The sequence below is a fragment of the Nuphar pumila genome, chromosome 8 (genome assembly GCF_984573655.1).
Source record: "Nuphar pumila chromosome 8, dmNupPumi1.hap1.1, whole genome shotgun sequence".
NCBI classification, from domain to species: Eukaryota; Viridiplantae; Streptophyta; class Magnoliopsida; order Nymphaeales; family Nymphaeaceae; genus Nuphar; species Nuphar pumila.
This window is the reverse complement of record NC_143256.1, coordinates 126159357-126182916: the sequence shown is the minus strand read 5'-3', so window position 1 is coordinate 126182916 and position 23560 is coordinate 126159357. Positions and strand designations below refer to the sequence as shown.

The 23560-nt window shown below is 35.7% G+C and overlaps 1 protein-coding gene across 1 annotated transcript in view; it reads right to left on the bottom strand.

Moving 5' to 3' along the window:
* LOC149830663 (uncharacterized) overlaps window positions 1-22802 on the bottom strand; it is a 37110-nt gene extending 14308 nt beyond the window's left edge. Inside the window, exons 1-2 of the mRNA XM_090016663.1 lie at window positions 22706-22802; window positions 21695-21800 (exon numbers count right to left, since the gene is read on the bottom strand). Coding sequence (XP_089872789.1) covers window positions 21695-21800; window positions 22706-22753 — 154 coding nt within the window. The 5' untranslated portion in view covers window positions 22754-22802. The remainder of the gene's footprint in view (window positions 1-21694; window positions 21801-22705) is intronic.
* Window positions 22803-23560: the final 758 nt, after the last annotated feature.

The following is a 23560-nucleotide window of genomic DNA, read 5'->3' as shown; positions in this document are numbered from 1 at the left end:
TTTGACTCATCATCACTAGTATCATCATTTTCAGTTAACAGATTAAATAAAAAAGAACAATCTATGTTTTTGTCATTAGATTCAAGGTTTTCGAAACCATTAAGATTTTCCAAAAAACTTACATTTCTGGAAATATATAATTTGTCATTTTTAACATCATAACATCGAAAACCCTTTTGGGTTTCGGAATAACCAAGAAAGGCACAAGGAATGGCCTTTGGGAAAAGTTTGTCGTTTTTATCAGTAAGAACAAAACATTTACATCCAAAAACCCTTAACCTGCTATAATCAAGTTCTTTCTCGTACAATTTTTCAAATGGGGAAATCTTGTTCAAATTTTTTGATGGAAGTCTATTTATGAGATAGACGGATGCGAGGGCTGCCTCAGCCCAGAGTTTTTTTGAAATATTTTGCGAAATGAGCAAGGTTCTATTATTTCAATGATATGCCTATGCTTTCGTTCAGCTAACCCATTTTGTTATGGGGTTTTAGGACAAGATTTTTGATGAAAGATACCATAACTTTCAAGATAACTCTTGAATTCGTTTGAAAGGTATTCGCCACCAGAGTCGGATCTAAGAATTTTTAAACTTCCATTGAATTGGTTAAAAACCATCATATGAAAAGTTTTAAAAGTTGAAAACACTTCATGTTTATGTTTAAAAAAATATATCCAACAAAATCTAGTGTAATCGTCCACAAAAATCACATAGTACGAGAAACCTCCTTTAGATATCACAGGAGCCGGACCCCATACATCAGAATGAACAATTTCAAAGGGTTTTGTTGTAAACATAGATCTTTGTGAAAAAAGAAATTTTAACAATGTTGGGATGTCTCAGTCTCTTATGCCATACATGAATATCTTTGTTTTGAGCAACATTATAAAATTAATTCTTGGGAACTTGAAGAAAATCAACATAATAGAGGTCTCATCTCCTAGAGCCTTCCCCAATCAATCTCTCGGACCAGTGATCCTGTATCCAACATTTGTTAGAAGAAAATTTTATATCGCAACTATGATCCGAGAGTTGAGAAACCGAAAGTAAATTTAAATTTAGTTTTTGTATAAGACAAATTTTTGGAATAAAGAAATCTTGTTTTTCAAAATTACCTATTCATTTAATTTCAAGAGGTGTTTCATCCGCCGTTGAGACAAAAGATGGAAGAGAATTTTTATAAAACTCGGAAAGAGAACAAGCACTCGGGGTCATGTAAAAGGATGCACCGGAATCTAGAAGCCAAGATGTCTTACCAGGTGGTGAGGAAGTAGACATAGCGGCTCCGGAAATCCCTCCTTTGAGAAGAGGTTGTAAAGCTTCTACAATTTGTTGAAGGGAAAGATACCTATTTGACGATGAAGGTCGTTCCTCCGGTTGAGATGTCATAGTTGTTGCAAGCAATTTCTTTCATTTTGGACAAATAGGTTTAATGTGCCCCGGCTCTTTACAAAAATGACATGTAAGCTTGCTATAGTCCCTCTTTGCTCCTTGACCACTTGAGTTTTGATTCTTGAAGTGAGGGGGCTTGTAAGTCCTTAAATTGCTCCCCGGTCTTGAGACGGCATTAACACCTTCATTTTCTTCATTGTTGGAAGGTGTAGCTAGAACACTAGGGTTGCTCTTGCTTATACCCATCCAAGTCTCTTCCCCACTAAGTTTAATAATTACATCTTCAAGAGAGGGGAAAGTGAAAGCGGATAAAAGAGAAGATCGAATTTGTTCAAATTCGGGCCTAAGCCCATTCAAAAAGTTGAAAAATCTTTCTTCTTCCAATTGTTTATGGCAGAGCTCTATGGCTTCTCCACTCCACTTAGGTTCGAGCATAGCAAGCTCGTCCCAAATAAAAGAGAGCTCTATGGCTTCTCCCTTGTTGAAGCGTTAGCGCCCTTTTTTGGAGATAGTACTTATGAGATAAGTCCCTAGAGGTGTACATTTTCTCAAGATATTCCCATGCTTGAGAAGCCTTTTTGAACTTGATGATATTTGCATTAATTCTCGTTTCTACGGACGAAAAAATCTAAGAGAGGATTTTAAAATTTCTTATTTTCCATTCTTCATGCTTTTTTGTATATTCTTCAAGAGCCTTGGTCCTTTCATCACCTTCAAGAATTTTTATCTCTCATTTTTCTAGCGAGGTTATCTTGGGTTCCGGTTCGGGAATCGAGCCTTGGACATAGCCCCAAAGCCCTTTTCCTTTGATGTGAGATTCCATATTTCCGGCCCAAACATGATAGTTGGACCCGTTGAGTTTGAACCCAAGAGAAAAATGGGAGTCTTTTTCACCCATTAGAGAGGAGAGATGATGAAAAACAATACGTACATCAAGGGTTTCTCAAGTCTTTCTTGATAAAGGAGGCTTCTAAAATATCGCCCGAAGAGGATGATCCACTATAAAAAAAACAATAGCTTGAAGGCACGTTTTTCGAGACACTCAAAAATGGAAAAACACACGATTCTTCTTCTTCAAACAAGGCTTTGATACCATGTGAAAGTATCTTCAACAAGATACTAAGATCAAGACCTTAATATTCTTGATAACAAATATGTGCACACATGCACAATAAGAACACTTAGAACACTTGTCCATAAAAGCACAAAATCACAAACTCTCACAAATGCACCAAAGGCATAAGAATAAATATTCGAACTTTATTAGAGGCTTGGACTTTGACTCAAAGCCATGAGAATACAAGAGGAGAGAAGCCCCTATTTATAATCAAACAAGGAGCCACATAGGCGACTCCCAAGAGAGTCGTTGGGGTTGGGGAGCCTCCCTATGTGGCACAAAATACAATAAAAATAAAAAGAAAAGAAAGAAAAATAAAGGAATTAAAAAAGTTAGGATCATATTCCAAAATAGAATATGCGTAAAATAGGTATTTACAAAAATACCCTTTCGGGTGGACAATGAGACAAAAAAGAAATATATATAAATATATTTATATATACAGATAGAGATACATATACATATATACATAGTACATATGTATATGTATATATATATATGAATATATATATACGAGATTACAAGGTTGATACATAATTTAACAGCTACGGCAACTAGAGCCCTAATTGTAGTCATGCGAGCTACTGGAACAAATGTTTCCTCATAATTTATTCCATATTCCTGATAATATCCTTTTGCAACTAATCTTGTTTTATATCTTTCTAGGGACCCGTCACTCTTTGTTTTGATTTTAAATACCCATTTACATCCTATTGACTTCTTTCCGTTGGGAAGAGGTTGTACTGCCCAAGTATGAGCCTTATGTAATGCATATAATTCCATTTTAATAGCTTCTACCCATTCTTTTCTGGTTTTAGCTTCTTTGTAGTTAAATGGTTCGTGATATAAATGAATTGCTAGAAAGCAAACTCTATAATTTGGAAAAAAGGATTCATAAGACACAAACCTATTTGGAGCACATGTATACTCCCCATTATCTCGTCTAGAGTATTGTAAGAGAGACCCCATACATCTGAATGCACTAATTCAAAGCAGTGTGACAAATATCGCGAGATTTATGAAAATCTCGCGATAATATCGCGAGAAATTACCCGAAAGTTTAAAACGGCAATTTCTCGCGAGATTCACAAAATATCGTGAGATTTATGAAAAAACATAAATACCGCGATTGAAACATGATATTTACATTTTAAATGGCTATTTATCACGAAAAAATCATGTATTTTTATTTTTAAATAATTTTTATTAATATTTTCTTATAAACAATATTTTTTATATTTTTTAATTAATTTTTTTATTGTCGAGATTTTGCCAAAAATGCAAGATTTATGGATTTTTTTCAATTTCTTGCGAGTTTTTGGAAAACGAAAAATTGCCGATAAAAACGTTTGTCACTATGATTCAAAGATTTCATTAGTCAAGGAAGTTCTAGATCCAAAAGGCATCATTTACATTTTTTCAAGTATAAAATCTTCACATACAAATTATTTATCCTTTAAAAAAAATTCAAAAATGAAAAATGAGATAATTTGGATATACTTGGGTATCCTAATCTTTTATGCCAAAGATCTAAATTAATGTCTTTGATATGATTACAAAAAGAGTTTTCGGATAAAGATAAGAAATCCATATAGTAAAGATCTCCTCTTCTATGGAAAAAAGGATTCATAAGACACAAACCTATTTGGAGGCCTATGTATCCATTCAGATCTTCTAACACTAGATTCTTCAACATTTGTTGGTTGATTATACCTTTCAAAAGCACATGTATACTCCCCATTATCTCGTTTAGAATATTGTAAGAGATTATGAGTTGGTTCTCTTTCTTCACTTGGTTCATTAATAGACTCAAAATTATCAATATCATTATTATTGATTTAGGTAACAAATCAAATAAGAAGGCATACTCAGATTCTTCCTTAGGTTTTTCAACATCAAATCCATTTTCATTTTCAAGAAATATTACATTTTTAGAAAGAGTTTATTATTCGTTGCATCATAGCATCGATAGCCTTTTTATTTTCGGCATATTCAAGAAAAACACATTTTATAGCATTACGACAGAGTTTGTTATATTTTTCAAGAAGCACAAAATATTTACATCCAAATACCTTTAGTATTTTCAAATCGGGAGAGATTTTAAAAAGCTTTTCAATAGGGGATTTGTTTTCCAAAGTTTGAGAAGACATTTTATTTATTAGATATACTGCGGTGAGAGCGGCTTCGGCCCAATTTTTTTTTGGAATTTTTTTTTAAATGAGTAGGGTCTTAATAGTTTCAATAATATGACGGTGCTTTATTTCGAAAATACCATTTTATTGGGGGGTCCTAGGACAAGATCTTTGGTGTAAAATACCATGAGTTTTTAGATAGAATTTAAATTCATTTGAAAAGAACTCTCCCCCCCTGAGTCGGAGCGGAATACATTAATATTTATTTTAAATTGATTTTTAACTAGATGATGAAAATTTTTAAAACACGAAAAAACTTGGGATTTGAGTTTAAGTAGATCCAAGTGTGTCTACTAAAATCACCTATGAATGTAACATAATATGAATAACCACCTTTTGACATAACGGGAAAGAGACCCCATACATCTGAATGCACTAATTCAAAGCAGTATGACAAATACCGCGAGATTTATGAAAATCTCGTGATAATATTGCGAGAAATTGCTTGAAAGTTTAAAACGGCAATTTCTCGCGAGATTCACAAAATATCGTGAGATTTATGAAAAAACATAAATACTGCAATTTAAACATGATATTTATATTTTAAATGGCTATTTATCACAAAAAATCATGTATTTTTATTTTTAAATAATTTTTATTAATATTTTCTTATAAACAATATTTTTTATATTTTTTAATTAATTTTTTTATTGTCGAGATTTTGCCAAAATGCAAGATTTATAGATTTTTTTCAATTTCTTGCGAGTTTTTGGAAAACGAGAAATTGTCGATAAAAACGTTTGTCACTATGATTCAAAGATTTCATTAGTCAAGGAAGTTCTAGATCCAAAAGGCATCATTTACATTTTTTCAAGTATAAAATCTTCACATATAAATTATTTATCCTTACAAAAAAAAATCAAAAATGAAAAATGAGATAATTTGGATATACTTGGGTGTCCTAATCTTTTATGCCAAAGATCTAAATTAATGTCTTTGATATGATTACAAAAAGAGTTTTCGGGTAAACATAAGAAATCCATATAGTAAAGATCTCCTCTTCTATGGCCTTGCCCAATCAGCTTTCCTGACTGGAGATCCTGCACCCAATAAGCCTTAAATGAGAAGAATACCTTACACCCATAATCAAAAATTTGAGATACCGAAAAAAGGTTTAAATCTAATTTTTAGAATAACCCTCACATTTGGAACAATTTTTTTTTGAGATATTTTTGAGGTTTCCTATACTTTTAACTTTTAAAGAAGTACTATCTGTAAAAACCCGATGTTCATTGTGGTTTTCTTTATTTTCATTATGAATTTAATTGTCAATGTTAAGTTCTTATGTACATTGTTTAGCAGAGGCGTAATTGTTACGACGATATGTTGAGAGGATAGTTAAGGCATGGAGCTAGACCTTGACTTGGTGAGCTTATATCTCAATTAAGTTAATTATATTAATAAGGAAGTTTTATCAGCAAGAGTGGATGCAACCATTTGGTGGACCACCGAGACAAGCAAAGGTGAGGCTCGGAGTTCGAATCTCGATAGAGGTAAAACTCACATAAACCATATTAGGAATTTTCACATGTATATATATATATATATACATGGATCGACCATTGAGGGGTAAAATCGTCTTTAAGGTTTATGAGTGTAATAAATATACCTATATATATATCTGTATAATTATAATAATTCTGGCCAGTATGATTGGAATAGTAAATTCCTTTCCTTCCTTGTTTGATCCATTAAAAATAAGTAATTAAATCTGGATTTGGTTAGTGATTGAATGAAACGTAATTTAAGTAGGTGAATATAGAAGGTTGAATTTTAAGGAGGTAAGTAGCACACGTTTTGAAAAAAATACATTTAGAAAGGGAGCTATTGTAGTTAAGAACAAGGGAAATTTTATATTCTTTACAACAATAAATTTTATGAAATAAGATTTTATTGATGGCTAGCATAAGGAAAGGAGGTGGCTGGAAGATTGGGTTGACTCATAGAATTAACAAAGTAAAGGAAAGGTGATCATAAAGGAAGAGAGAGATAGTGGTGAAAAGGATGTAACGTGGAAACAGAAAAAAAAAGGAGAGAAGGGGAAATAGATTTCATCCTCAATCAAGCTTTGAAAGAAAGGAGAGAGGGGGAAAAAAAGAATCTGAGATCAACAGAGGAGCTGGTGCAACAAAACGGGTTGTGCGCCATCTTCTTGCATAGGGAATCGAAGAACTGGAGCTCGATCTGGAAGAAAAAAAATAAGGTACGACAGTTTAGATTGAGGTTTATGACTATGTGCAGCATGTATATGAATGAAAGGTTTTGTGTTATTTACTTAATTTTTTTAAAACGTAAGTCTGCATTTAAAGCATTTGGGTTTCAAAAGAATGAAAAATAAAGGTCTGACCCACACGTTAATGGATACTAGACCATACGTTAGGGTGTGTTTTCAGTATGATGGTGACTTTGTACACATATGTCTAAGTTGGTACAAATGTCACTAAACATAGAAAAAAAATAATAAGAACATAAGACCTTGGTTTGACGTTAGGTGCAGTTAGACTACCGTGTTTGAAGTCATGTAGGTATTCTAATAATAAAGATCTGTACAGAGTAGTGGTTGCTATTAAAATATATATATATATATATATATACTTATATATATACATTCGTATATATACAAGTATATGTATACATATATGTATATATATACATATTCTAATTTATTGAAATACCTGATAGGGGTATTATTGTAATTCTGTCATTGTACCTTTCTTTTTCTTTTTTATCTTTTTCCTTTTTCCTTTTTGCTTTTTACTTTTTTGTCTTTTTATTTTTTCACTTTAGGATGACCACAAGGGGCCCCACTCTTGTAGTCGTTGGGGCCCCAACGGTCATATTTCTGACCGTTAGAGCTCCCAACGACTACAAGGGAGCCCCCTTGTAGTCTCTTCTTTAGAGCCTCCCTCCTCTATAAATAGAGGAGGTGTTCTCCTTCTCATGTATGGGTTTTATACCCCTCTCTCTTCTCTTCTTCAATAAAATCCAACTTATGACTTTAAGTCATTTCCATATTTGAGAGTTTTGTGTGTGCACATTTGGTGTTTTCTTGGCTTTAGTGGTCACTCTTTAAGAGTGACATTTGCTCTATTGGTGCTTCCGCCTCTTTTCATTACATGGTATCAGAGCTCGGTTGGTGATTGGGCTTCTCTTTTATCATCTTGGAACGCGTGCCTCTCAAAGTTTTTGAAGAGGAGAAGAATATTCGGTGCCGATGGAACGTGACTCTAAAGTGGAGCTCTCTTTTAAGCTAAATGGGTCCAACTACCTCATGTGGGCCTCCGCTATGGAAAATCACCTAAGAGGTAAGAAACTTTGGGGTTTTGTTATGGGAACTACTCCCGAACCCTCTCTTGTTCTCACCAAAATTGAAAATGAGATTGAGAAGGCTTTAGATGGCGATGAGCGCATCAAAGCCATTAATGAACATCAATCCAAAATCGAGGATTGGGAAAGTAACCACGCCAAAATTTTGGCATGGTTTATGAACAATGTAGATCTTAAAAATTGTGCTAATATTGCCAAATTTAGAAGGGCCAATGAGGCTTGGTTTTTCCTTAAGGGTATGTATACCCAAAAGGATCTTGCTCGACAATTTTTTTGTCAAGAGAAAATCCGTTCTACCAAACAAATGGACATGAGTGTCCGGGACTACTTTAGCTCTCTAACCCCCCTTTGGGATGAGCTTGCTCTTCTTGAGCCTAAGTGGGTTGCTCCACAAGATATTGAGCTAAGAAGGGAACAAATTGAAAAGCACTTTTTTCAATTCCTTCATGGACTTCGCCCGGAATTTGAACAAGGGCATCTCTTCTCCATAGAAGCAAAGCCCTACCTATTGAAGATGTCCTTGCCGAGATATGTCAAGAAGAGACTCGACTTGGTTTGAGCATTAAGAGTGATGATGTTTTGGCCGTTACTAGGCCCGGATCTAATGTTAAAGCATATAGACCTCCCCACTTTAACAAAAATAACTATGGACCTAGAAAGGGGATTATATGCCATTATTGTAATGAACCGGGGCACATAAGACCGGTTTGCCCAAAGCTTAAAGGAAAAGTTGTCGCGGTTGGAGAAGATTCCCCAAAGAAGGAAGAAAGCACCAAAGAAGGAGATATCAAAGAAACTCTAAATCACATCTCCGAAGTTCTCCAACATCTACTCAAGGCTTCTCCTTCAACATCCGAGGCCACCATTGCCTACTCTTCATCTCCTCCAGGTATGTGGATACTAGACTCCGGTGCTTCTTTTCATATGACATCTCATAAAAATTCTCTTTCAAATATTTTTTCCGAACCTATATCTTCTTGTGTTTCAACGGCCGATGGTACATCATTAAAAATTGAAAGTATTGGATCTCTTAATTTTAAAAACTTTTTTGTTCCCAAAGTAAGAATCGTTCCTAAAATAAATTTAAACCTTTTTTTCGTATCTCAAATTACCGATCATGGATGCCAAGTCTCTTTCTCACCCAAGGATTGCACCGTGCAGGATCTCCAGTCAGGGAAGCTGATTGGGCAAGGCCATAGAAGGGGTGACCTCTATTTTATGGATTTTTTGACTCTTCCATCTAAGCCATCGTGCAATCTTGTAAAGGACAAAAGTATTGGAATATGGCATGAGAGACTTGGCCATCCAAATTTTGTAAAAATGTCTCTTTTTCCGTTTTTGAACAATACTTGTAAAGACAATCACATGACTTGTAAAGATTGCATTTTTGGGAAATCTAAAGCTATTCCATTTCCACAAAGAAGTTACTTTACCACTCGGCCATTTGAACTTATTCATTCTGATGTGTGGAGACCTTCCCCTATTTTGTCTAAAGGTGGTTTTTCGTATTACGTGGTATTTATTGATGATTTTACTCGATTCACATGGATTTACTTCCTAAGTCGTAAATCCGAAGTTTTTTTCTTCTTTAAAGAATTTCATGCAATGGTCAAAAACCAATTTTTGGTAAATCTATCTATTCTTAGATCCGATTCGGAAGGCGAATATATGTCCAATGATTTTCAAACCTATTTGAAAGAAAATGGATTTTTTCACCAACGTTCTTGCCCCAACACTCCGCAACAAAATGGCCTTGCGGAAAGAAAGCATAGGCACATAATAGAGACTAAAAGAACGTTATTAATCTCAAGAAACATTCCAAAATCTTTTTGGGCCGAAGCGGTTCTAACCTCTTCATATCTTATCAATAGAACTCCTTCGTCCTCCTTGAAAAATCTTTCTCTATTTGAAAAACTTTACAATATGTCTCCCGATTATAAAAGACTAAGAATTTTTGGATGTAAATGTTTTGTTTTAACCCACAAGAATGATAAACTTTCCCCTAGGGCTATTGAATGCATTTTTTTGGGATATGGCGAAAAACAAAAAGGATATCGATGTTTTGACATACTTAAAAACAAGCTTTATATCTTTAAAGATGTCACATTCCTTGAAGAGGAAAGTGGTTTTTCGCACCAACCAAATGAAAATATTGATTATTCATTCTTATTTGACTTATTGCCTAAAGATGATCATATTGATCCTAATGAATCCCTTAGTGAAGATCTTGTTGAACATCCAAGCGATGATCAAAACTTAGAACAAAATGTTTCAAGACAAATACAAGTCTACTCTAGAAGGAATGAAAGGAATCCTCCTTGTGCCCTTGAAAGATTTTCCCAAAATGAATCCATCGAAGAGATTTCTCAAAGAAGGTCAAATCAGATTTCTAAAATACCAAATAGATATGTTTCTTATGACTCTTTTTCGCCTAATTTTCGAGCATGTCTACTTGCTCTTCACTCCTTTCATGAACCATCTCATTACAATGATGCTAAGCAATATGCTCATTGGAATGATGTTATGCAACTTGAACTTAATGCCCTTAAAAAGGCACAAACTTGGGAAATCATTGATCCTCCCAATGACAAGAAACCCATTGGATGTAGATGGGTTTTTAAAGTGAAAACTAAGAGTGATGGTTCATTGGAAAGATATAAGGCTAGGTTGGTAGCCTAGGGATATGCCCAAGAGTATGGGGTAGATTATGATGAAACTTTTGCCCCCGTTGCTCGAATGACTAGTGTTCGAGCTCTTATTGCTATAGCCGCAGTTAAAAAATGCTCAATCTTTCAACTAGATGTCAAAAATGTCTTTTTGAATGGTAATTTAAATGAAGAAGTGTATATGGAACCGCCTCCGGGTATGGATTTAAATGGAAAAATTTTGAAATTAAAAAAGGCCTTATATGGTCTTAAGCAAGCTCCCAAAGCTTGGTATGATAGGTTTAGTAATGTATTAATAAATTTAGGTTTTTCTTCTTGTTATACTGACACTGCTCTTTTTGTTAAAAGGACAGGTGACTCCATTATTATGCTTCTGCTGTATGTTGATGATATGATCATCACTGGGAATGACAAAAAGGGAGTAGATAATGTAAAGACCATGTTAAAAGAAACTTTTGATATGTCTGACCTTGGTTATTTGAGATATTTTTTAGGGATTGAAGTGGCTTATTCCCCACGAGGATACATCTTATCTCAGATGAAATTAGTTGCTGAAATTTGTGCCAAATCAGGAATATCTGATGAAAAGAAAGTTGAGACTCCTGAAGTCATTAATGCAAAACTAAGACTTGAAGATGGTGTTCTTCTCGAGGATCCAACCCCCTACCGTCAATTAATCGGATCTCTCAGCTATCTATCCATCACACGTCCTGACATTGCTCATGCGGTTCATGCAGTAAGCCAGTTTCAACATGCACCTACTTCAGTTCATATGGCAGCCGTATTGAGAATTGTCAGATATATCAAAAATACTATATCCAAAGGACTCTTCTTATCCTCTTCCTCCTCTATTGACTTAACTGCTTTTACTGATGCTGACTGGGGAGGAAATCCCAATGATCGTATCTCAATAACCGGTCTTTGTATTTTTTTAGGTGAATCCCTCATTTCGTGGAGATGCAATAAACAGCAGAAGGTCTCACTGTCATCCACTGAAGCTGAATATCGGGCCATGGCAATGACAACTATGGAAATCGTATGGCTCAGAAGTCTCCTTGCTGACATGGGCGTCCCCATTTCTACTCCCACCAAGCTCTGCTGTGACAACAAAAGTGCGATTTACATTGCTAGTAATCACACCTTTCATGAGCGGACCAAGCATATTGAAATGGACTGCCATTATGTTCGAGACGAATACCTCAGAGGGACTATCTCATTACCATTTGTTACTTCAGAGCATCAACTAGCTGACTTCTTCACCAAGGCGCTCCCAACTCCACGATTCATGTTTCTCCTTAGCAAACTTTCGGTCTTCTCCCCGTAAAGTTTGAGGGGGCGTGTTAAAATATATATATATATATATATATATATATACTTATATATATACATTCGTATATATACAAGTATATGTATACATATATGTATATATATACATATTCTAATTTATTGAAATACCCGATAGGGGTATTATTGTAATTCTGTCATTGTACCTTTCTTTTTCTTTTTTATCTTTTTCCTTTTTCCTTTTTGCTTTTTACTTTTTTGTCTTTTTATTTTTTCACTTTAGGATGACCACAAGGGGCCCCACTCTTGTAGTCGTTGGGGCCCCAACGGTCATATTTCTGACCGTTGGAGCTCCCAACGACTACAAGGGAGCCCCCTTGTAGTCTCTTCTTTAGAGCCTCCCTCCTCTATAAATAGAGGAGGTGTTCTCCTTCTCATGTATGGGTTTTATACCCCTCTCTCTTCTCTTCTTCAATAAAATCCAACTTATGACTTTAAGTCATTTCCATATTTGAGAGTTTTGTGTGTGCACATTTGGTGTTTTCTTGGCTTTAGTGGTCACTCTTTAAGAGTGACATTTGCTCTATTGGTGCTTCCGCCTCTTTTCATTACAGTTGCAAACATGTATTAAATATAGATATTATTATTATTATTACATTAGTGAAGGCAAGCATTTTATTAACTTTGTGGGATGGCTTAGTACTGTATTAATAAGATATGATGGTGGATGGTTAACACTACAGAGGCTTGATTTCATGATTTCGGACCAGATTCAGGTTATATATATATAGTTTTTAATGAAAACTTGAATATGAAACTAAGAAAAGAATGAAATTTCTAAATTTCAGATAACACAAAAAAATTTGTATATAGTCTTTTTTTAGAGGTTATCAAGAGATATCTTGTTTAGACAGATTATGACATAACTGTTTTGATGAGTATAGATTTCCTGTGTAGCCGTGAGTTATAAGTATCACTAGTACATTAGTGAATACACGTACTTTGTATTACCTTAATTAGATGGCTGGGTATTATATCAATAGCATATGATGGTAGATGATTTAGCATGGCAGGGACGTTGATAGCATGCTTACAGACCGGATTGAGTCATGTATGGTTTTAAGGACATCCTGGTTTCTGTTAGACTGTAGGAACATGAATACAACTTAGGTCACCTTGCGACATGCAAATCTCAACAATCCGATGAAATTTATGGCATGCCTTGGCACATTGGAAACATCGAAATATTCATTAATGGTTCCTTGAGTGATGTTGAAGGGGTTTGAGTTCTAACTTTCAGCAAACATAGCCTTTCTAGAAGTTTTTCAAGAGACTCTGTTTTGGACAGATTTAAACTGTTAAAGGTTTTTGAAAAGTGCAGTTTTTTTTCAGTTATGACCGATTGACTAGGTTTTTATGAGTCTATGTTAAAATGACCAAAGTTGTTGTTTTCAAATCTCTGGTAAAGGTTTTGTATATTTGAAAGCGATTCATTCTGGTTCAGATATAAAGTAGGAAATTTGAAACAAAATCCCAAATGGCAAATTATATGGGGGTGTTTGGATAATGTGCACGAAAAAAAAAATGTGTTTTTTTTTGTGTGTGTGCTATACTTTTGTTTCTCTATTATAAATCTCTTGTGTTTGTGAAAACACCTTATCCCTTGTACCTGGACCAAGTTGTACATATGTCGTGTACCCTAAATGGGGAAGTGGAACTCCTCCTGAGGGAGTATAATAAGTCAGGATTTCTGTTTGCCTACGGAGAGGGTAGGTGGTACCAGGCTCCGGGATTTTTGTTGTATTTTTGGGAGAGCAAGGCGTCTCCTCGGTCCACCCAGCCCGGTAGTCCTAGGGGGACCTGGATAGTTACACGGGGAAGCCCGGTGACTAGCCCTACTGACTGAGCTCAATTTGAAAGGCTCACTAGGGGACCTCCCGATCATTGGATCGCCCTAGTGGGAGCAACGGCCGTGGGTACCGCGGTCCTCTGTATGTGACTATTGGAATTGATGGCTTGGGTTTTGACTAATGGTCAATCCTAACTTTTGTGGACCAGGGACATGGAAAAAAATGAAATTGTAATTGAACATATTTCTATACATACAAATGATTTCTCTAATGCCATGTTTTCATATGCTTTGATCTTTACTATCGTACTTTGAGAGGCTAACCTCTCCGTTGAAAATGTTACAGGTTCTGATTGATGGCGAGGCGTTGGACAAGGCTCGACGAGTGTGTTGCTCTAGGGATTTGGTTTTGGGGTTGTTTTGTTATGTTTTGAGACTTATTCTACTGATTCCTAAATTATGAACTTGAATTTTTCAATAAGATGGTTTGTTCAGCTATTTGTGTGTAACGAGCCCAAATCTATCGTGTGTTTCGACAAAAAACAAAAATGGTTGAAAATTTTGTGATGAATTTGTAGTGTTACACTATCGATGGTTGATACACATGAAAAATATGAATTAGTGCAATCGGATAATAGAGACTCATTATGAGTCATGTGAAAAGAGGCTCCCGAATTCAAAATCCAAGAAGACTTACCCATAGGAAAAGAAGATGAGATGGCGGCGCCGGATGTAGAAGTGGCTTTAAGAATTTGTGAGACGTCCTTCGCTATTTGAGAAATTGTTAAATCATTGAAGTTGCCCCCCTTTCGTTGATTATTGAGGTTCTTCACTTACGGCGGCCACTTTCTTGAGCTTGGGACAATCTGGTCTTATATGCCTCGGTTCTTTACAATGATGACAAGTAATTTTACCCTTGTATCTGCTTTTGTATCCTCCCTCATTATGGCCTTCTCCATTGAATTTTCTTTCAAAGTGAGGTGGTTTATAAGTTTTTACAAAAATTTTGGGTCTTGATACGGCAAAAACCTCATCATTAGACTTATACATTCAAAGTCTTGTTTCTTCTTGGCAAATTTGAGCAAGAGCCACACTTATAGAAGGAGTCGAGGTCCTATGATGTAAGGATGACCTAACTTGCTCAAATTTCAGTCGGAGACCATAAAGAAAAGAAAAAAGGTTTTCTCTTTCAACTTATAATTTTCTCATTTCAATAGCCAAACCTTCACATTTTTAGTTCTAACATAGCTAGTTCATCGCAAATAGGAGATAAAATACCATAAAAGTCTCTTACACTTTTATCTCCTTGTTTGGTATTACATACATTGTCTTGAAGATAATATAGCCTAGCCATATCTTTTTGAATAAAAATGCTCTTTATGAAAATCCATGCATCACATGCCCTTTTAAATTTGATGATGTTGGTAGCGATCCCAAAGCCTTCTCTTTTTCTTCTTCGAATAGGGCTTTGTCTTGATTTTCTTCTCCTTTTGTCAATTTAAGTTGAGGTTTATTAGTGGTTCCACTAACAAACCCCCAAATCTTTTTACCTTTGATGCAATTTTTCATAGTGGTCGCCCACATCAAATAGTTGTTTTTGTTGAGCTTGCAGGAGATGACGGAGGCAGAATCTCGTTCTCATATAATAAAGAAGACTTGTGTTTGAGGACTAAAGGTTGAAGAGCACCACCACAAAGAGAGCAATCTCAATATAGCTTTCACCACTTCAAGAGCCTAGCTTTGATACCATGTAATGAAACAATAGTGCACAAATATACTATGGTCTTTAATGGACCGATGACAATCTCATAAAAGAGATACACAAAAGCACAAATTCCACAAGAGCACAATAGAAAAATAGATTTTGTATTAGCACAAAAAATGCTTTAGAAAAGCATGTATTACATAGAGGGGTATAGAGCCTCACATGTAATGAAGGGAATGACCATTGGTGGACTGTCTCCTTGACAGTCTATTGAATATACAAATAAAAAAACAAAAAATAAATAAAACTAAAAAGACTTTACAATCCCTATTGGACTGTACTAAATTACATATTATTAAATGACCAAAATACCCTTGATATACGTATATTATATAAATATATGTATATCAATTAGGTATAAATATATACACTATTTTAACACTTAGGTCATAGTCCGAACTCTATCTTGCACGTTACACACATGTGCAATATCTTTAAGATAATACATTCTCTTAAGATACTCCCAAGCTATGTCACATGGGTGCGGGTGCAACACGGGTGCAGCGCAATTTCAAAAAATTTGGACACGGGGACTCGGCTATATATATATATAGACTGTGCTGTGTGCACAATCACAGCCTATGCACCTTTTACACTGCACAGTCACAGCCTGTGCACCTTTTAAATATATATATATATAAATCATTTTTTTAGTTTTTTACCCTAAAAATGGACGAATATAGACTCGGACAACGTTGACCGAGTCCAAAACGTGAACGGACTCGACCCCGGTGCGTTGACCGAGTCTAAATCTTCATTGACCATGTATGTCCCGTGTTGGAGCGTGTCGACGCGGGTGCGTCGACCCCCTAGCCGAGTCTGTGTGACATAGCTCGCAAGCCTTATTTGCTTGTTCGAATTTGGCAAGGCTAGAGCATTTTTTAACATCTCCATTACTAATGAACCAAGACATAATCTTAGCATATATCATTCTTCATTCTTTTTACTTCTTTTCATAGTTGGTCATGACTTTGGTTTTTTAACTTTCGATTGGTGGAACCTCTTTCTCACATGATAGATAGAGACCCAGTTTTCTTTTCAAAAGTTATGACCTCTTTAGATGCCCTTCTTGGAAAGAGGCTATAGAGAGTGAATTAAATTTTATCATAAAAAATAAAACTTGGATTTTAGTTGACTTACTCCTCTGGTTTTAAACCTTTGAGATGCAAATGGATTTTCAAGAGAAAACTTCGAATCAATGCTTTTATTGAAAAGTATAAAGCTATACTTGTAGCTAAAGGTTTTAAACAAAAACGTTGACTTAGATTATTTTGGCACCTATGCACCTGGAAGTAGGATTGCATATATTAGAACTATGGTTGCCTTAACATCGATTTTTAAACATAAAATCCATCAAATAGATGTTAAAACAACATTTTTGAATGGTGTCGTAGAGGGAGAGATGTATATGGAAAACCTGAAGGATATGTTATACTAGGTCAAGAAAAGAAAGCTTGTAAACTACTAAGATCTTTATATGGTTTGAAACAATCACCTAATCAGTGGCATGAGAAATTTGATGAAGTGATCATTTCATACGGATTTAAAACTCATAACTTTGATAAATGCATATGTAGTAAAGTAGAGAATAGACATGTTATAATTATTTACCTTTTATGTAGATGATATATTAATTATGAGCAATAGTGCAGAATGCATAAATAATACCAAATATTTTTTTATCTAAATTTAACATGAAAGATATGGGCTTAGTTGATGTTATACTTGGTAATAAGTTGATTAGACATGAAAATGAATATGCATTAACTCAATCTCACTACATTGAGAAAATTTTAAGAAAATATAACCATTATGATTGTAAGTTTGTTGTTACTTCGTTAGATCCTAGTGTTACGCTATCGATTAACACTGGAAGAAGTATATCTAAATTAGAATATGCAAGTATTGGCAGTATCATGTACGATATGAATGAAACTAGACCAGACAAAGCTTTTTGCATAAGCAAGTTAAGCCAATATACAAGTAATCCAGGACAAGAGCATTGAGATACCATTTATCGAATCCTGAAGTACTTAAGAGAAACTCTAGATTATGAGATATTCTATAAAAAAGAACATGTTGCACTTAAAGGGTATAATTATGCAAACTAAAATTTTGATTCCAATACGTTATTATCTACAAGAGGTTAAAAAATTACCCTTGGATCTGAAGCAGTTACTTGGGGATCTAAGAAGCAACTATAATAACTCATTCTACAATGAAAGCAGAGTTAATAATACTAGCTTCAGTTAGTATGGTAGTCGAGTAGCTAAAAAATCTCTTAATGGAGATAAGCTAGTACCCCCGATAGCTATGCATTACGATAGTCAAACAACTATATACAAAGGAAAAAATAATATTTATAGTAGAAATTTTAGGCATGTTAGCTTAAAGCAGAATTATGTGAACAATTTACTCAAGAAAAGACTAATATCTATGTCACATGGGTGCGGGTGCGGGTGCGACACGGGTGCAGCTCAATTTCAAAAAATTTGGACACGAGGACACGGGTATATATATGCATATATATATTTTTTTTAAATATATCTAAAGACTGTGCTATGCACAGTCTGCTAAAGACTATTTCTGCTAAAGACAGACTGTGCAGCTGCACAGTATATATATTTTAAAATATATATATATATATATATATATAAAAGATAAATTTTTTTTAGTTTTTATACATTTTTTGTCCTAAAAAAAGGACAAAAATAGACTCGGTCAAAGTTGACCGAGTCCAAAATATGGACAGACTCAGTCCAGGTGTGTTGACCGAGTCCGACACCTGTTGACCAAGTTTCCCCCCTTGTCCGAAGCAGCACCCGTGCCGGGGCGTGTCGATGCGGGTGCGTCGTCTCCCAAGTCGAGTCTGTGTGACAGACTAATATCTATTGAATATGTGAAATCTTGATAAAACTTAGTGGAGACTTTCTCGAGAATTTGTCTTTAAGGCATCAGGAGAATGAGGCTAAAGTCTATAAAAACAATCATAATTGATGGAAACTCAACCACATGATAAGGGTCAAACCATGGTTGCCAGTTGAGGAAGCGGGAGCGGGAAGCGATACGGGAAGCGGGAGCGGGAAGCGAGGCACTTTTAAAATTTTAGGAAGCGGGGAAGCGTGGGACCACTTAGGAGCGATTCGGGAAGTGTCTCGGAAGCGACCTAGGAAGCGTCTCGGAAGCGAGGGGGAAGCGAAAAAAATAAAAATAAAAAATAAAAAATACAAAAAATTTGAAAAAAAACAAGGGAAGCGTGGGGAAGCGAGGGGGAAGCGTGGGGGAAGCGTGATGGGAAGTGCGCTTCCCATTAAAGGGAAGCGCGTCCCCCATTAAAGGGAAACGCGCTTCCCAAAAAAGGGGGACGCTTCCCCCCACGCTTCGGAAGCGCGAGGTTTCGCGCTTCCCCTTTTAGCTAGGCGCTTCCGGTAACCCTGGGTCAAACCAAGTCTAATTGTTCAATGGGAAGAACATGTCACTAAGTGATTTGATTGAGCACTTAATTTTTTCATGTAATGTCACTTGCTCGAAACTTGTATAAGGAGGTTGAGTTCAAACTGAACTCTTAATAAAATTCATAGGCCTTACGACTGAGGTGTTTCAAATAGGTTTACACCAAATGGGCTTATTAACTATGTGAGTGTAGAGGTGGAGGTTGCCTTCCATAGGACTTGGACTTTGTCTCTAGAGCACCTATGAAACTCAGATATAGCATATGACCCTTAATGTGTGGCTTTTATATACTGGTAGACACACCACAACCACCTAAAGTGAAAGTGTGTGTTACAATGTCTGAAAAGTTAATTAGGATTTTCAATTCAAGGCTAACGCTATTGGGTTCCTAAATTGACTAAGACTAAGTAACACTAATGTGGAGGTTCAAACCCAAAAGGTACCTTTTATTTATAAACCGGATCTTCGCGAACAACCTCTTGAGTCCTTTCTATAGTTTTGATCCACATGGGGGATTGTCGAAGTATTGGCTTAAAACCATCTAGGTTTCTTACATATTATCTTACATTTACCTCAGTTAGTGGTTGTTTATTCTTTCCACAATTTAGTACCACATTGAAGAGTGTGAGAACTTCACTTGGCCTTATATAGTGGGGTGTTGCCCTTATGGGCAAGGCTCATTGGAGGTGTTAAAAATGTATATATATATATATATATATAACTAGGTTTAGTACCTAGGTTAGTTTCTTTAGGGTTAGTCTCTTTGTTTTTTGTTAGAAGCAAACTTAGTATCTTTGTTTTTTGTTAGAAGCAAACTAGTCAACTATGTTGACTAGTCAAAATTCAAAACCAAGAGACGCTAGGAAAGGCCCAACGACTCTATTTAGAGCCGTTGGGGCCTCTCCCAAAGTCTCCATAGAGGTTGTTGCTTATGTATATATAGGGGTGAAACTCCCACTTTTATGTATGCTTCTTGGATGGATTTATATCAATAAAATATTATTTTTAGCCTCTTGTGTTGACCCCATTAGTGGGTTTTGTGTGTGAGCCCATTTGTGGCTTATTGTGTGTTCACTTTGGTATTTTGGTTGACTTTGTTGTGGCTCTTTTGCATGTTCACTTTGGTGATTTGATGAACATCGCTGGAGGCTCTCATTTCCTTACGGGGGGGCATATCAATTTGAACTTTGGATCTTGGACTTAGACTTGGATTTGGATTCGAATTTCGGTTTTGGATTCAGTAAGGCTCGGCTTGGTTCCGTTTTATCCAGTCCGATTTGGTTTGGTCTTTGAACATTCTTTTTAACACTTGGGACGATTTTAATCCCCGCGTCTAAGACCGACCGTTGAGTGACCTATTTATGAACTTTGACCCGATCTTAATTCATGTTGGATTTGTTTTGAACCTTGACCAGAACCAGACCAACGTCCTTGCAAGGGAAAATTATGGTCAAACGGTCCATCAACACCCTTTCCTGTTGACCATAGACCGCGCACGACCCTGGTTTTGAATAGTTTTGACTCTAATATGGCCCTGGTTCTCCAACTAACCTAGACTCTTTACCCATGTATTTCCTTTGTCGTTTGGTCCATCAAGGCTGGCCATAGGCCGATTATTGTTGGCCATTTGGGCCCCTTGAATGCCCTTTATGGACCTTTACTGGTGGTTGTTGGGCTGGGGTCTATATAAAATTATAAACCCCAACTCTCTCTCTCTCTTTCTCACTATAGCTTTCTCTCTTTCCCTAGTAAGCTCAGACCTTGACTTGCTCAAGGCTTTTCCTAATTGGAGCCTAGGATCCCTTCCCAAGCTAAACCTAGGGTCTAGCCTATAGTCGAGCCTAGGTCAAACTTTATCTAGTCAAGAGGCTTTTCCAAGTGGAATATGTCGAGTTACTCGGTCTCACCAAATGCAGGGTGTGATCTGATTTTCGAGAGAAGGCGAAAGCTCGATTGTATTTTGGGAGCGGAATTGCAAGAATACTCAGTGCACCAAGAACTTAATCCTAAATGGGGAAAATATCGCATGAAAGATATCACATATAACACATGCCTTTGAGTGCACCTGGTTCAAGCTTAATTGCTTTACCCATTGAGTGAAATATTTTTTCAACAGGTTTAAACCTTCCATGGCTTGGATGGTCTCTCTCTCTCTCTCTCTCTCTCTCTCTCTCTCTATCTCTCTCTCTCTCTCTCTCTCTCTCTCTCTATATATATATATATATATATATATATTTATATATATCAGGCCCTATTAGATTTTTAATATTTTATTGCATGTCTATACTCTATAGAGCAGAAAAATAAAATGTAAAAAAAAAGAGTAGAAAGAGAATCACATTTAAACTATGTACATATATAACTAAAAAGGTATACCAAAATGCCATGATAATATCAACATTTTTAAAATGGTGATATTTTTGAAATAACACAATAATTTACCTCTGAATCATTCTTCTAATGTATTGTGATAATATCAGTGTATTTTCAAATATTGCCTGTGTTTGTCACTATAATATATGAATGTGTACAGACATATGTGTGCACACGCACACACAGGCCCAATAACATAAGAATTTTCACTACACACATTACAATCCTATACAATGTGAAAATTTTGAGTGCATAAACTGTAATCTATTTTAGCTACCTGCCCAAGTGATCCCAGATGCAAAACAAGCACCAAAAGTAAAGTCTCTCACTGCCTTTCCCTTGCAAGTTTGAAACACATGCACCTCTTCTTGTGTCAATTTATCCTACGAATCCAACAATAACACCAATAACACTGCAAATCCGTTACAATGTTCAAGGAATCTATCACGTTAAATTTCAAACAACTCACGCAGCATTTCTCAGAACCAAAAGCAGAGCAGCCCTTATGGTTACAAGAAAGAGGCACATTTACACACCCCACAAGTACATTGTTTATGCGTCAGTTACGTTAATATTACACATTCAGCAGTTCAATGACTAGCAACTAAAAATTGAAGACTTGAAGTACAAAATATTTAGATACTGCTGCTAAACATGACAATGGTAGTGCAGTAAACGTCAAAACATTAGAAGTTAATTAAAGTTCTAATCTTCTCCTTATCTTTCTCGAAAAGAATGAGACACTATCAATCCATTGAAATATTTATTGGGCGGTCCCCATATCAAAATAAATCCCTTTAAAAGATATTAGTGCGCAGGAGTTCCTACCAGTAAAAACATAACAACTTTACCATTCTCTGTTGCACCAAAAAAGGAAAAACTTGAAACTTGAAACCTGTAGATTCAAATTCCAAAACCGCAAACTAAATACCAAGATATTTCCACAAAATCAAAAAATTTCGACCCGAATCCGAGAGAAAAAGATCAACATAAGCAACAAGGGAACTCGTAAGAACCAAGTTTGCATACTAAAAACGGAGAACAAATTGAAGAAGGGAAACTAGGGTTTGCTTTACATCTTCTTTCTCCGGCTATCGATTATTAGAAAACGGAGTTACAGAGTGTAATCACAGGGATGCCAGCAGAAGAAAATTCAGTGATTTATCAGAAATGTGAAATCAAAATTTCCGAAAAAATGTATAATTATCATTCTTCACCGTATCGGAGCCAACTTCTTCCTTTTGACCCCTATCCAACTCCAAAGTAGAGAGAGAGAGAGAGCCCTAACCTTGCTCGATCCCAGAATTTGCTCGAGCTCCAACATCACCTCTCCCATTGTTCTCTCGGTCGATCGAACCAGAACGGGAGGAAGAAAGAACCAAGAGAGAGAGAGAGAGGCTTCTGGGGAGAGCGTTTTTATTTATACAGCAGCATAGTGACACGATAAAAACGAAAAAATAACGGCAACCAATCTCACGTGAGGAATTGAATTTTTTTCTGGTTTTTTCGTGTTTTTATTGACAAAATATCAGAAAGAAAATTAAAGATCAGGAAAACATGTAACGAAGAATAAACATTAAAAAATATAAAAATAGGCAAATACGTAATTATCTTGAATATATCAACAATGTCTGACGTTTTTTCGGAGATAAGGCCAATACAAGTGTGTAAACATCATGTTATAGTCGAAATGATCTTGTTTAAATGAAGATATCGAGATATTTTGGTTGCTTAAAAGGAAGACAAAAACTTCGGGTTCGTAAGTCCATCCCAGACTCCATTCCTGCACTGGTTTTGATTTGGAGATAAGAAAAATTCAGTTATTTATGTTATTTAATTTATAATTATTTTAAATTTTTTTATTTTCAAATTTATTTCTTGTTTTTCTTAAATAATTCGTAGTTGGTTTTCTCATAATTTGGGCCCCACAATTTACATCAGTATTCCACTTGTGACAGCTGAATGCAAAAAGGAAATCTTGGTGCAATATGATTGCACAAATATTTGTGCATTAAGCACTTCATCACACTCCATCTTGGGACAGGGCCTGTCAAGTCGTGGGGCCCAAGGCTTGATGGAGGGCGACCACGTGCTTAATGCACAAATATTTGTACAATCATAATAGACCCGATCCGGGAATCTT